A 12,280-nucleotide genomic window follows, 5' to 3' on the forward strand; every position below is an offset into this window, starting at 1 on the left:
ATCTCTATCTGCCTGCTGCTCTGCCTACTTGCGATCTCTGTCTGTCAAATAAATAAAAATCAAAAACAAAACCCCCCAAAAAACCTATGGAACGATATCTGACATGTATAATTGGATTCCCAAATGGAGAAGAAACTACGCAGAAGAATAAAGAAATGATGTCTAAGAGTTTGCAAAATGAGTGCCTGGCTGGCTCAGTCGGAAGAGCATGCACCTCTTGATTTCGGGGTTGTAAGTTTGAGCTTCATGTAGAAGGTGGAGATTACTTAAATGAAAATTTTAAAAACTTAAAAGAATTTGTAAAACATAACAAAAGATAAACCGAAGGGTCACCTGGCTGTCTCGGTCAGTAGAGCACGTGACTCTTGATCTTGGGGTCCTGGGTTCGAACCCCAGGCTGGACATAAAGTTTACTTAAAAATAAAAAAAAGGGGTGGCTGGATGGCTCAGCTGGTGAAGCAACTGACTCTTCACTTCAGATCAGGTCTGGATCTCGGGATTGTGAGACAGAGCCCTGTGTCTGGCTTTGCGCTGGGCATGGAGCTTGCTTAAGATTCTCTCTTCCTCTACCCCTACCCCACCCCAACTAGGAAAAAATAAAATAAAAAAATTTTTAAAAGGACAACAAACCATAGATTCAAGCTTAGGTAACTCCAAGAACTTTCTCACATGGGAAAATATATACTTACCATTTGATCAAGTAATTACATTCCTTTGTATTTACAAATGAAAACGTATGTCCGTACAACATATATGTGAATGTTTATAATGGTTTTATTTATACTCACTGAAATTCGGAACAACTCAAATGTCTATCAACTGACATATGGATTTTTTTTAAAATCCCCCGATACATTTATATATTAGAATTCTCAGCAATAGAAAGGAACAAATTACTGATATATGTAACAATATGGACTTGTGGTTTCATCATTTATTAGCTACAGGACCATAAGAAGTAAGTTACCCAATTCTAAATTCTAAACTTCAGCTTCCTTTTCTATTAAAAAAAAAAAAAAAAAGGACAGCCATACTTGCCTAGAGAGTAGTGGTTGCCAGATAAAATACAGGACATCCAGCTAAACTGGACTTTCAGATAAACGAATCACTTTTTAGAATAAATACGTCCCCAAACATATTTATACTAAAATATGGTTTGTTGTTTATCTGAACTTCAACTTTAACTAGACGTTCTGTGTTTTTGTTTGCTAAAGCTGGCAACCTTACAAAGAAATTGTGATTATTAAGATAGTGTCACAGCCCAGTTCGCCCAGCATTAGGCATAATAAGCGCTCCATGGGAGCTAACACGGTTTTAGTCCCAACCCCTCTTTCCTTACTTGTTCCCTTATTTTTTCGCTCCATTTTAGAAATAAATCAACTGCACTCGTGGCCCTTCTTCCAACCAGTGACCAACTCCAAGAGAGCACCGGATTGCAACCCCCTAGCACTCCAATTGTTAAGCGAAGACACCCTGGGTGACGTCATGACGCACAAGGGCCGCCCCCAAGGGCGCCCAAGACGCATAAATAAGACGTCAACGGGCCGGGAGCCAGCCTCAGGGCCTGACGGGATTGTGGCGGTCCTCTTTCCCAACTAGGAAGCCTCCGCTGCCTCCAGACGCTCTCAAGATGGCGACCTCTCTGGGTTCCAACACCTACAACAGGCAGAACTGGGAGGATGCGGTGAGTATGCCTGCCGGAGGAGGACAGAGAGAGGCGGCGGAGCCGGGCCTCTTTCGGGCAGGCAGGGCCGTCGCGGTGGAGCGGCCGAGGGAATTCCGGGCAGGAGCCAGCGCTGCGGCCTAGCTCGGCCAGAGCGGGAGACTGGAGGGCGGCCCTCCTCCTCCAGGGCTTAGAGGGAGCGCGCTTAGCCAGGGTCCTGGACCAGCCCGCTTCACACCCTTGCCCTCTCCACGCACTTCGCTCTGGTCTTTTCTCCCGCCACCTGCCGGAAGTGCGGACAGCGCCCCCTCCCGCGACCTGGCCCGTGCTAGACCTGGGGTTCCTGCCCCACCGTGTCCCCCACCCTCGCTTCTCGCCTCCCCTCCCCCCGTCGCCGTGAGTGTGGCTGAGATGGTAGGGTCTTCGGAGCCTGGCTCTCAACCAGATTTCCCATTTTCACCAGGACTTCCCCATTCTGTGCCAGACGTGTCTCGGAGAAAATCCGTATATCCGAATGGTGAGTGATCGCGTGTGAAACGGAAGTTATTCAGGTTCTGCCAGTGTTGTGGTGTTCGCACGCTGTCCATGAAATGCTTCTCTTAGCCACGCCAGAGTACTGATGCTCCCTTACTCACCCAAAGCATAGGACGATTTGCAGAGGACTGTCATGCTTGTTCTGTCTTTGGAACTCAGTAGCAGTCCTGAGGTTTAGGAGTGATAACATAACAGCTAATATTTATTGAGCGTTTATTTACTTAGCAGTTAGGTCTGTTAACCCGAGGCAGAGACAGTTATGTCTTTTCAATATGGCAGGTAAGGTGTGGAGCTTGGATTTAAATTCAGATATGTTGACTCCAGGAACCTTAGCAAGGTAGGAGAATCAGGACTAGATAGTAGGTGTCCTGACTCCTAATCACATACCTTTTGGCCACTGCCCCTTGTAGTTTCTTTAGTGTAAGGTAACCCCATCCTTATACATGAGGGTAAAATAATCAGTAATTAACATTTAATGATTAGAATAACACTGTGTTGTGATCGATCTCAGAGATCTTGATTGACTGTATGTATACAGAGTATCTGCACAGCATGGGTCTATACGAGTTACCCCTGACTAACCTTTATAAAATGGACTGGCCAAAGCTATGTCCTCTGTGATTTGGGGACTGTGGGAACTGTTAGGAATTTTAATTCTTAGGAGAGAACTTGGGAGTCAGAAATGAGCCTAAGAACTGTGTCAGTGGAAAGATACATAATTGCCTTAGATTCTAAGATTCTTAAGAGATTGTGATTCATAGTAGCTGGTTAGAGTACCTCTGCTCTCCCACACCTCCAGTAGGTGGTCCCTCACCACCACCTTTTAGGAGACCAGGGATCTCCAGACACATTTCTTAGGTTGTCTTCAGGGAAGGAGCAGACATCTAATTTTTGTCTTTCTGTAAACTTGCTCTTTTCTATTTTTTTCTGTTTCAGACCAAAGAGAAGTATGGGAAGGAATGTAAAGTAAGTATGTCTGTTTAAGAATAATGATTTAATTTTATTTTTCTTTTCTTTCCAACTTGCTGGGCTTCTCCAGTAAAAGCCAGTGCTACATAGACTTTCATATTATCATTTATATACTCATTGACTGTTAACTGTTTTGTGTGAGAGGTAGGAAAGTGAGCCCTTTAATGTAAAGGTTCTTTTTTTTTTTTTAAGATTTTATTTATTTGACAGAGAGAGAGACCACAAGTAGGCAGAGAAGCAGGCAGAGAGAGGAAGGAGGAAGCAGACTCCCCGCTGAGCAGAGAACTTGATGCGGGGCTGATCCCAGGATCCTGGGATCAGAACCTGAGCTGAAGGCAGAGGCTTTAAGCCACTCAGACACCCAGGCTCCCCTAATGTAAAGGTTCTTAACCTGGTATCTCTGGATGGGCTCTGAACCCTCTGAGATGATATACTGAGTGTTGTCTGACAATGCGCATAAGGGTTTTAATAGAGGAGGAAGGTCATAGCTGTCATAAGATTCTTAAAGGAGTGTATAGCACTCCCCATTGCCCTGCCCAAAAGGATTAATGGTCCTGTTATTAGTGGTTATCTCTGGTGTGGGGAGGACTTTGACTTTTGCATATTTCATTTCTGTACTATGTGAATTTTTTAACTCCTGGGGAAGGGTGTTATAACTGGTATTTAGACTACATGGTTGCTAGGGTCTCCTTTAAACCATAGAGTCAAGGATCTTTCCTTTCAGTCTCCCATTGTTATTAAGTCTCATGGCCTTATTGTCCAGATCAGCACCATTCGCACTCTGGCTCTCATCTTGCTTTTCAGATCTGTGCCAGGCCATTCACAGTGTTTCGCTGGTGCCCCGGGGTCCGCATGCGTTTCAAGAAAACTGAAGTGTGCCAGACCTGCAGTAAATTGAAGAATGTCTGTCAGACCTGCCTCTTGGATCTGGAATATGGTATGTCTGCCCAGTGTAACAGATCTGAAAGCATATAGATGCAGGTGTCCTAGAGGACAAACCGATCTTTTTGTTTCCCATTTCTCACCCCCTCTCTGCTTCTGACCCCACTTTGGAGTGCCCGCTGTGCTCTACTTTTCCTAGAAGAGGAGAGTCATACTAGGCCGTTCTAGAGCCCTTCTAAACAATAGGAGGAATTTAAGGAAAAGTTGAGAATTGATCAGAATTGGCCCAAATCTCTCTCATGTACATCCGTATAGCCAAAGTGAAAGGAAGACATCTTTCCTGTGCTTTGTATTTTCTTTGCCTTGGGCTTCTTTGAAGATTCAAAGCTTTTTCCCACAATCCTTACCAGAAGCAATGGCTAATTGTGCTTTAGGTTTTTGTCTCAACTGTGTTTTTAGGACTGATAGATTGTGACTGCTTCTATTTTAAGAGTAACTGCTTTTGAGGGTTGTTTGTTTGTTTTACCTACGGTTGTTTTTTGTTTGTTTGTTTGTTTTACCTACAGGTGACTTTTTGTTCATGGAAAAAATACTTTTTCTTTTTTTTTTTTTTTTTTAAAGATTTTATTTATTTATTTGACAGAGAGAGATCACAAGTAGGCAGAGAGGCAGGCAGAGAGAGAGAGAGGAGGAAGCAGGCTCCCCGTTGAGCAGAGAGCCCGATGCGGGACTCGATCCCAGGACCCCGAGATCATGACCTGAGCCGAAGGCAGCGGCTTAACCCACTGAGCCACCCAGGCGCCCGAAGAAATACTTTTTCAATAAGAGTTGCTAGTATACAATAAAATAAAATGGAAAAATAAGTTTATATATATGTTAAGTTCAGAAAGATAGCTGCTAATCGAAGTCCTGGTCACATACTGTTTAATATTATTTATATATTTGTTAAAAGTGTTCTGGTTCTGGAATACTGTGATACTTACATGTGTGTGACTTTCTAGAGGATCTGTAAGACAGGCTTAAAAGTCACTCACTTTTGGGGCACCTGGGTGGCTCAGTTGGTTAAGCTTCTGCCTTTGCCTCAGGTCATGAACCCAGGGTCTTGGGATTGAGCTTCCATGGAGCTGCTTCTCCCTCTCCCTCTGCCTTCCTCCCCCGCTGCCTGTGCACGGGTGTATGCGCGCACTTTCTCTCTCTGTCAAATAAATAGATAAATCGTAAAAAACAACAACAATGTACTTTTTACATTTATTTTAAACACTGTTGTAATAAAAGCTATTGTTTATTATATAAGCTATTACTTATTCACTACAGGTCAAGTCTGACCGTAACCAAATGTTACTCATCTAAAATATGTTCTAAAACATTGATTTCAAATTTCATGACAGCTCAGGAATTTGGACATTTTCATAGAATGCTCTGTGGTAGTTTTGGCCTGATAGCAATAAAGATTTTGAATAAAAATAAAGCCTCTGATACCTAGGAAGCTGGAGAGGAGAGTAATGACGTTCTATTCCATGAGCAGTTGAGTATGGATTTGTTTTTAAATGTATCTTGAGGGTTTTTCCTCTTTTCCTTTGTGCTAGGCCTGCCCATCCAGGTCCGTGATGCGGGATTATCTTTTAAGGATGACATGCCAAAGTCAGATGTTAACAAAGAGTACTACACGCAGAATATGGAGAGAGAAGTATGCTGCCACTTTTTTGATGTAAATTTATATTTGGTAGAATCCTAGTGGTTTGACACAGTCTATACAATTTATCTTCTGAACTTGTCATCCCTCTATAGATTTCTAACTCTGATGGAACGCGGCCAGTTGGCATGTTGGGGAAAGCCACCTCCACCAGTGATATGTTGCTCAAGCTGGCCCGGACCACACCCTACTACAAGAGGAATCGACCCCACATTTGCTCCTTCTGGGTAAAAGGAGAATGTAAAAGAGGAGAGGAGTGCCCATACAGGCAAGAGCTGAACTGCACTTTCATTATTGGCTTGCAGATACTTAGTCATTTAAGAAATGACTATTTCTGATTTAAAATCTATAGGTTTATACAACTAGTATGATAAATGTCACATCTTAGGGCTATTACATTTAGAAGAGCTTGTTGAAATTACTGTTTTTATTTGTAATGGGACTTCTACTCATAACCAGGCCTTGGGAAGCTAAGTTGTTATGCCATATGTTGACTCTAAAAGTTTCTACCCGAGAGCTAAGTCATCACTGTCATGGGGTACGTGTGTAGTTGATATCCAGTGAAGGCCAGGCCTCTCAAAGGTATGTGAGTATGTTTCAGTCAAGCCTGCCAAGCATCTGGCCTAGGAGTTCTTGATTTGGGGTTGGTTCACCTTATACCCACGAAAATAATTATCTGTGCTTTTTTCTGGGCCTGGTCCATAGCTTGAATGAGACTGTCAGTGGTATGCAAGACCTCAGGTACATTAAGAACCACTGACCTAGAGAAGGGTAACCATATTTTAGTTACTTTTTGTTTTGAAGTGGATTGTGCCAATTTCTTAATTAACTCTGTTAACTTAGATGGCCATTTAAATGGCTTTTAGGAGGCTGGCAAGTCTTTGTGTAATACAGTAATTCCTTTGGTATTAGCTCTGTCGTGGTAATTATGTTTTGGGATGACTGTAGTTTCTAGTTCAAAAGACATTTCTGGGTATGTGTATGTAGCTACTATTGGGTGATACCTGTAAATTCTTTTCCTTTGTTTCACCTTAATGCATTGTTCTTTACTGAACCATAGACATGAGAAGCCAACAGATCCAGATGATCCCCTTGCTGATCAGAACATTAAAGACCGATATTATGGAATCAATGATCCTGTGGCAGATAAGCTTCTAAAGAGGGCTTCAACAATGCCTCGCCTGGACCCACCAGAGGACAAGACTATCACCACGTTATATGTTGGTGGCCTGGGCGATACCATTACTGAGACTGATCTAAGGTTTGTAGATAAAATTTCATGAGCTCTTTCTGCTTTTAACTGCCCTGGAATACTTTTTTGGCAAAAACACAGGCAAGCATGATAATTTGGTACGAAGTACATTTTTCTTTAGCCACTCTATAGTTAGTATCATGCTGACTAGAATCTTTATAAAATTATCCTTTCTGATGTCAGAGTAGTAATGTTCATCAGCTAACAGTGCTTACTTGATCCTTGATCCTTGCATATAGTAATGATTACATGAGATTCTTTTTTTTTTTTTTTTGAGAGCCTGTGAGCGGTAACCAGGGGAATGAGGAGCAGAGAGGGAGAGAGAGAGAAAAACTTAAGCAGGCTCCACATGCAGCATACATGGGGCTTGATCTTACAACCTAGAGATCATGACTTGATCCTAAATTAAGAGTCGGATACTTAACTGACTGAGCCACCCAGATGCCCCTACATGATATTCTTTTTGACCTAATAGCCAGTTAGAATTTCTAAACTACAGCACGTATCCAAGTGTGATTAATTATGTTAAGGAGGGAGAACTTGGCAATTACAAAACTCGTACGGTTTAAATTGTTAACTTTTTAGAGAGATTTGTATTTGATGTATTTGTATTATCCTTGGCTTGTATTTTGATTGGCTGGATGGGACTTCTGGATAGATAGTGATGGAAATTGCCTCTTGCAAAGAGATAAATGAGGAAGAATCTCCTATAAGTGTGTAACACGCCCTCTGTGGCCTTCTCCATTAAACCTGGTCTGTGTGAGCTAGGCCATCCCTGCAGTGGCAGACATTTCCCTGCTCCTCCTCCCTGTTGTTTCATTGTCATCATCATTGTCACTGTCGTTATTTTACAACCTTAATATAACTTTTAAATGTTCCTGGTTCATGAGCCATGGGGGCTGTAGTTTGCCAGACCCTTATGTCGGGTTTAGGTCCCTAAGGAACCCACTGGGGCCCTTTTTCCTTCAGGCAAAAAAACCTCTGAGATATTAGTAAACCATGTCTTACTCATTTTTTTTTTTTTAAACTCTCAGTGAGTAGCACCCACAGTAGGGTAGGGTACTGGGGGGACTGCCTGCAGGTGGTTAGACAGATAACCATGGGGCCACCTGCCTCGTGAGTCAGCGGAAGAGTGAATAATCCATCACAACCACCTGGGAGTACATCCATTAACTCTCCTGTTTCTCTGCCTGTGTCCCTTCAGAAATCACTTCTACCAGTTTGGGGAAATCCGGACGATCACTGTCGTGCAGAGACAGCAGTGTGCGTTCATCCAGTTTGCCACGAGGCAGGCTGCAGAGGTGGCTGCAGAGAAGTCCTTTAATAAGTTGATTGTCAATGGCCGCAGACTCAACGTGAAATGGGGAAGGTGAGAGTTAGACTCCTTTAAAGTATCTTTGTTGAGATTTTCAAGAAAGTGTTCCATTATCTGGAGACTGGTATGTTTCTGGTGAATAGATTTAAGTCAGTAGGACTGTTAAAAAGAATTTTTCATTTCCTAACACCTCAATCTTGCGACATTGGGAAAGTCCTGCTTTGGAAATTCATTCAGGGTTTTGATGTAGTAATCTACTCTTTGGAAGGTTCATGTTTTTTATGACCAGCTATTACAGTTCTAATGTGATGCCAGGATATGAAAAGTGGATTTGAGGGTTTACAGATGCATTAGACCTAGAGTCGGCCCTCCAGAGGCCAGTTGTCCAGTGGAGAAGAAAAGCTAACTCCAGTTTGAAAGTGATGATTGTGAAAGAGAGACTCTGGTGAAAGGCCCTGGAGGTTCAGAGGGAGGACAGGTTTCTGACTTTGAAGCAGAAAGGGGATCTCGAAGAGCAGCAGCACCCCCAGACCAAGTGCTTCCGGTGTGCTAAGTCAGCACTGTGCCAAGCACACAGAGGTCGCCTCTTCTCATCCATACGTTCCCTGCAGATTTTGAGTCCAGGTCTTTCTGGCATTAAAACAGTTGCTTTTACCACTCTGCACTGTGGCCTTTATGGGGAAGGAGTGTTTGCCGAAGAGGAGGCAAGGATGAAGGATTTCTGCTTGACCAAGAAACCTGAGAAGCAGAGGTATGAGAGAAGGTGGGACCTAGTGCTGACGTTGTGTGTCTTCCAGGTCCCAAGCAGCCAGAGGAAAAGAAAAAGAGAAGGACGGAACCACAGACTCTGGAATCAAGCTTGAGCCTGTTCCAGGACTGCCAGGAGGTGAGTGTAGACTTTGTGCGCACCCCATGGCTTGCTCACGTCCGGTGCTCACACTGCCCTGACGTTCCTCAGTGCGAGGAGAGGCCTGCGGGCTGGTTTCTGGCTCCTGCAGCAGCCCTTTTCTCCCAGCAGCAGCCCAGGATTTTACAGGAGTGGGAAATGATGTTGCACAATCATCTTCTCTCTGACTGTTGCCTCTTTTCTGTTCTGCAGCTCTTCCTCCTCCTCCTGCAGCAGAAGAAGAAGCTTCTGCCAACTACTTCAACCTCCCGCCCAGTGGACCTCCAGCTGTAGTGAACATCGCACTGCCCCCGCCTCCTGGTATTGCCCCACCCCCTCCCCCAGGTAATGTCCATAGTCCTTGTCAGTAAGTAGGTCTAACTTAGCCTAGGAAAATCCTTGTGAGAGTCTGTCTTCACACCTCACTATCATGTCTAAATTCTTTGAGTTTGCCTCATAGAAATCTGCAAGTAAACCTGATTTGTTAGGGTCACTGATCTTTGATTTCTTTTTTCCTGGCCTGCCAACGAGGGGAAAGTTGCCAGTGTTCTAAAGATCTCAGTGTATGTATATCAGAGTGGGAGTTACTAGATTACACTGATCTATCATCAGTGTGTCCCCCGTTTTAAACTAAATCCTAACTGATGTCCTAGAGTGCCATTGCCTAGAGTGGATGTATGTGTCATTGTATAAAGCATTCATTACCTGTCTCTAAGATAGAGAGCTTGTGCCAGGATGTAAATTCAGTAAGTCTTTACAAAAAATGTGTCAGATGAACTAAACAGTGTCCTTGGTCTTGTAATTAAGTTAAATTTTGGATCGTTACATATGGCTTTATCTTTAGCGGGTGGGGAGGGGACAGTAATAAATGGTTCCAGTATCGCGCTGCTCTAGAAGCTGCCAGTGACCATGTGAAGAGTGTAAGTAAATCATAAGTGCCTGGTTCTCCTGTGGCAGAGTCGCCATCCTCTTTAATGAAGTCCTGCTTTCTGAACACCCTCCATTTGAGGATAAAGCATTGTTGGTGGTGGTGACAGGGTCTTGCCTCCACCTGATTTCTTCCTCCTCTCCCAAATCCTGATTGGATCCTGTCCAGTACGGGTGGCATGTTCGATAGATACCAAAGGTTCAGATGACATATTAGCAGATAACTTGAGTCCTGTGGAGTTTTCTTTTGACCTGGTGTGAGGGGACAGGTTTTCTAAAACCAGGGAGGCATTACAGGTATACATACGTTCCTAAGTAGTTCTGTGACTGACATGTTCTGAAGCCCTTTGTCAGTATGGTTTCTGTGTAGGTGGTTTTGACCTTAGAAAGATTCAGAGGTTTGAAAGGTTGTTAAGGAAACTGCAAGCCTAACAAATTTGTCCTCTCCCATCTGCAGGTTTTGGGCCACACATGTTCCACCCAATGGGACCACCCCCTCCTTTCATGAGGGCTCCAGGACCAATCCACTATCCTTCTCAGGACCCTCAGAGGATGGGAGCTCATGCCGGGAAACACAGCAGTCCCTAGCACATTATCATCACTCCGGGGCTTTATAGAAGAAAGGGCGCTGAAAAAATCCCAGTACATGAATCTTGGAATAAATATATTTTTCCTTCCTTTGTAGTTTCCATGGTAGCTGAATGTGTTCAGATGTGGGCAGTCAGAGAACGACAGCCATGCTTCCCTACACGTATTCCAAGGATTGATGGACCTCAAATAAGCTGCCATTAACACATCTGGTTACTGCTATAACATTACTAATCAAACTTACTTCTATGGCAAACAAGCAACTGGGTGAATTGGAATGTCTAACGGAGTTACCATCCCAATTAGATGTTCATTTTGTATCTTCTTTGGGGGGAGAAAAATTGACCTGCAGTAAAATCTTTTTGACCATTTTTATGTCCATTGGGTATTTTTCCTTTTTATCATCTGCAAAAAGATTACTATTACTAATCATTGTAGTGGCATGAGTGTGATTTAACACTTCAGAAGTCAACATGAAAGAGACAAGTAGAAACCAGCACCCAGCACAGCCCAGATCTTTTCTGACCTCTCCTTTCCTCATTTATTACTAAAGGAATCTGGCGGATAGTTTTACCTCTGTGCGCTACCAAAACAAGACAAAAACAAAAATTGCTTTTTATTCCCGTCAATTGGATGGAAACACAAATGTGGAGCTGTGTATCATTGAAGAAATCTGGTGTCTGGGATGAAATTGAAAGAGCTTCCTGTAAAACACGTGAACAAACTGTGAGCCAAAAGGCGCCTGTGCGTGTTGGAAGACCTGTGACCTGCAGCTGGGACTCACCTCTAGCCTTCACCTTCGTGTGTCTTCAGCGTCTCGTCCTCAGCCCCTGCTTCTGGCCAGGGGACTCTGTTTGGTCTTAGAATGTTTGGATATAACTGAATTGTAGATGGTAAAAATAATTGGATGTTGTGTTGTGTTTTTTTTGTTTTTAAAAAATTAAAACGGGTCAATTTTCCAAACGTTGTCATAGGCTTATTTCTAGATTTTTGTTTTCCTTATCCTTTGGTAGCTCACCTTGAGGTCAGTAGAAGAAAACCGGTAAATTTTTGGCTTGAGACTGTTTTGATTTTTATTCCTATATCCATTTTATGATGGGAAAAAGGCCCTGGCCTTTTTAGTAAGTACTTACGGGTATGAGGTTGAAATAAGATAATGCATAGAGGGCACTCAGCACAGAACCCGCCATGTGGTGGTAGCTTTAAAAAGTCATTGCCATATTATACAAGTCATTTTAAAGGGAAACAAAAGTTATCTGAAATTCCATTTTTCTGGAAGTCAATTGCATGTCGTTTACCTAAAATAGATACTTAATGGGATGGACATAACCCATACAATACCCATTTTTAGGTTCTCTGGAGAATTTTTTTTTTTCCTCTAGAGGGATTCATCTTGGCTTTTTTTTGTTGTTTTTTATTAAGTTTTTTTTTTAAGTTTAAAAATCTGGAAGGACTTAGAAAATTTTATTTACTTTCTAGTAATACTGATTGTGAATCAATGAGGGTACTTCCAACTATTTTGACACCATTTTGGATGGGGTTGGGTTTGTTTTTGTTTTTGGTCTACTTTC

The 12,280-nt window shown here is 42.9% G+C and overlaps 1 protein-coding gene across 1 annotated transcript; it reads left to right on the forward strand.

Annotated features, from left to right (window-relative positions):
• Window positions 1-1,521: 1,521 nt before the first annotated feature.
• Window positions 1,522-11,672, forward strand: RBM22 (RNA binding motif protein 22). The gene is made up of 11 exons (XM_082726227.1): window positions 1,522-1,684; window positions 2,127-2,180; window positions 3,134-3,163; window positions 3,971-4,103; window positions 5,635-5,735; window positions 5,837-6,009; window positions 6,802-7,002; window positions 8,198-8,362; window positions 9,106-9,194; window positions 9,408-9,539; window positions 10,579-11,672. The coding sequence occupies exons 1-11, from the start codon at window positions 1,631-1,633 to the stop codon at window positions 10,707-10,709; spliced, it is 1,263 nt and encodes a 420-aa protein (XP_082582353.1). The 5' UTR covers window positions 1,522-1,630; the 3' UTR covers window positions 10,710-11,672.
• The last annotated feature ends 608 nt before the right edge of the window (window positions 11,673-12,280 follow it).

The sequence above is a fragment of the Mustela nivalis genome, assembly GCF_964662115.1.
Source record: "Mustela nivalis genome assembly, chromosome: 3".
NCBI classification, from domain to species: domain Eukaryota; kingdom Metazoa; phylum Chordata; class Mammalia; order Carnivora; family Mustelidae; genus Mustela; species Mustela nivalis.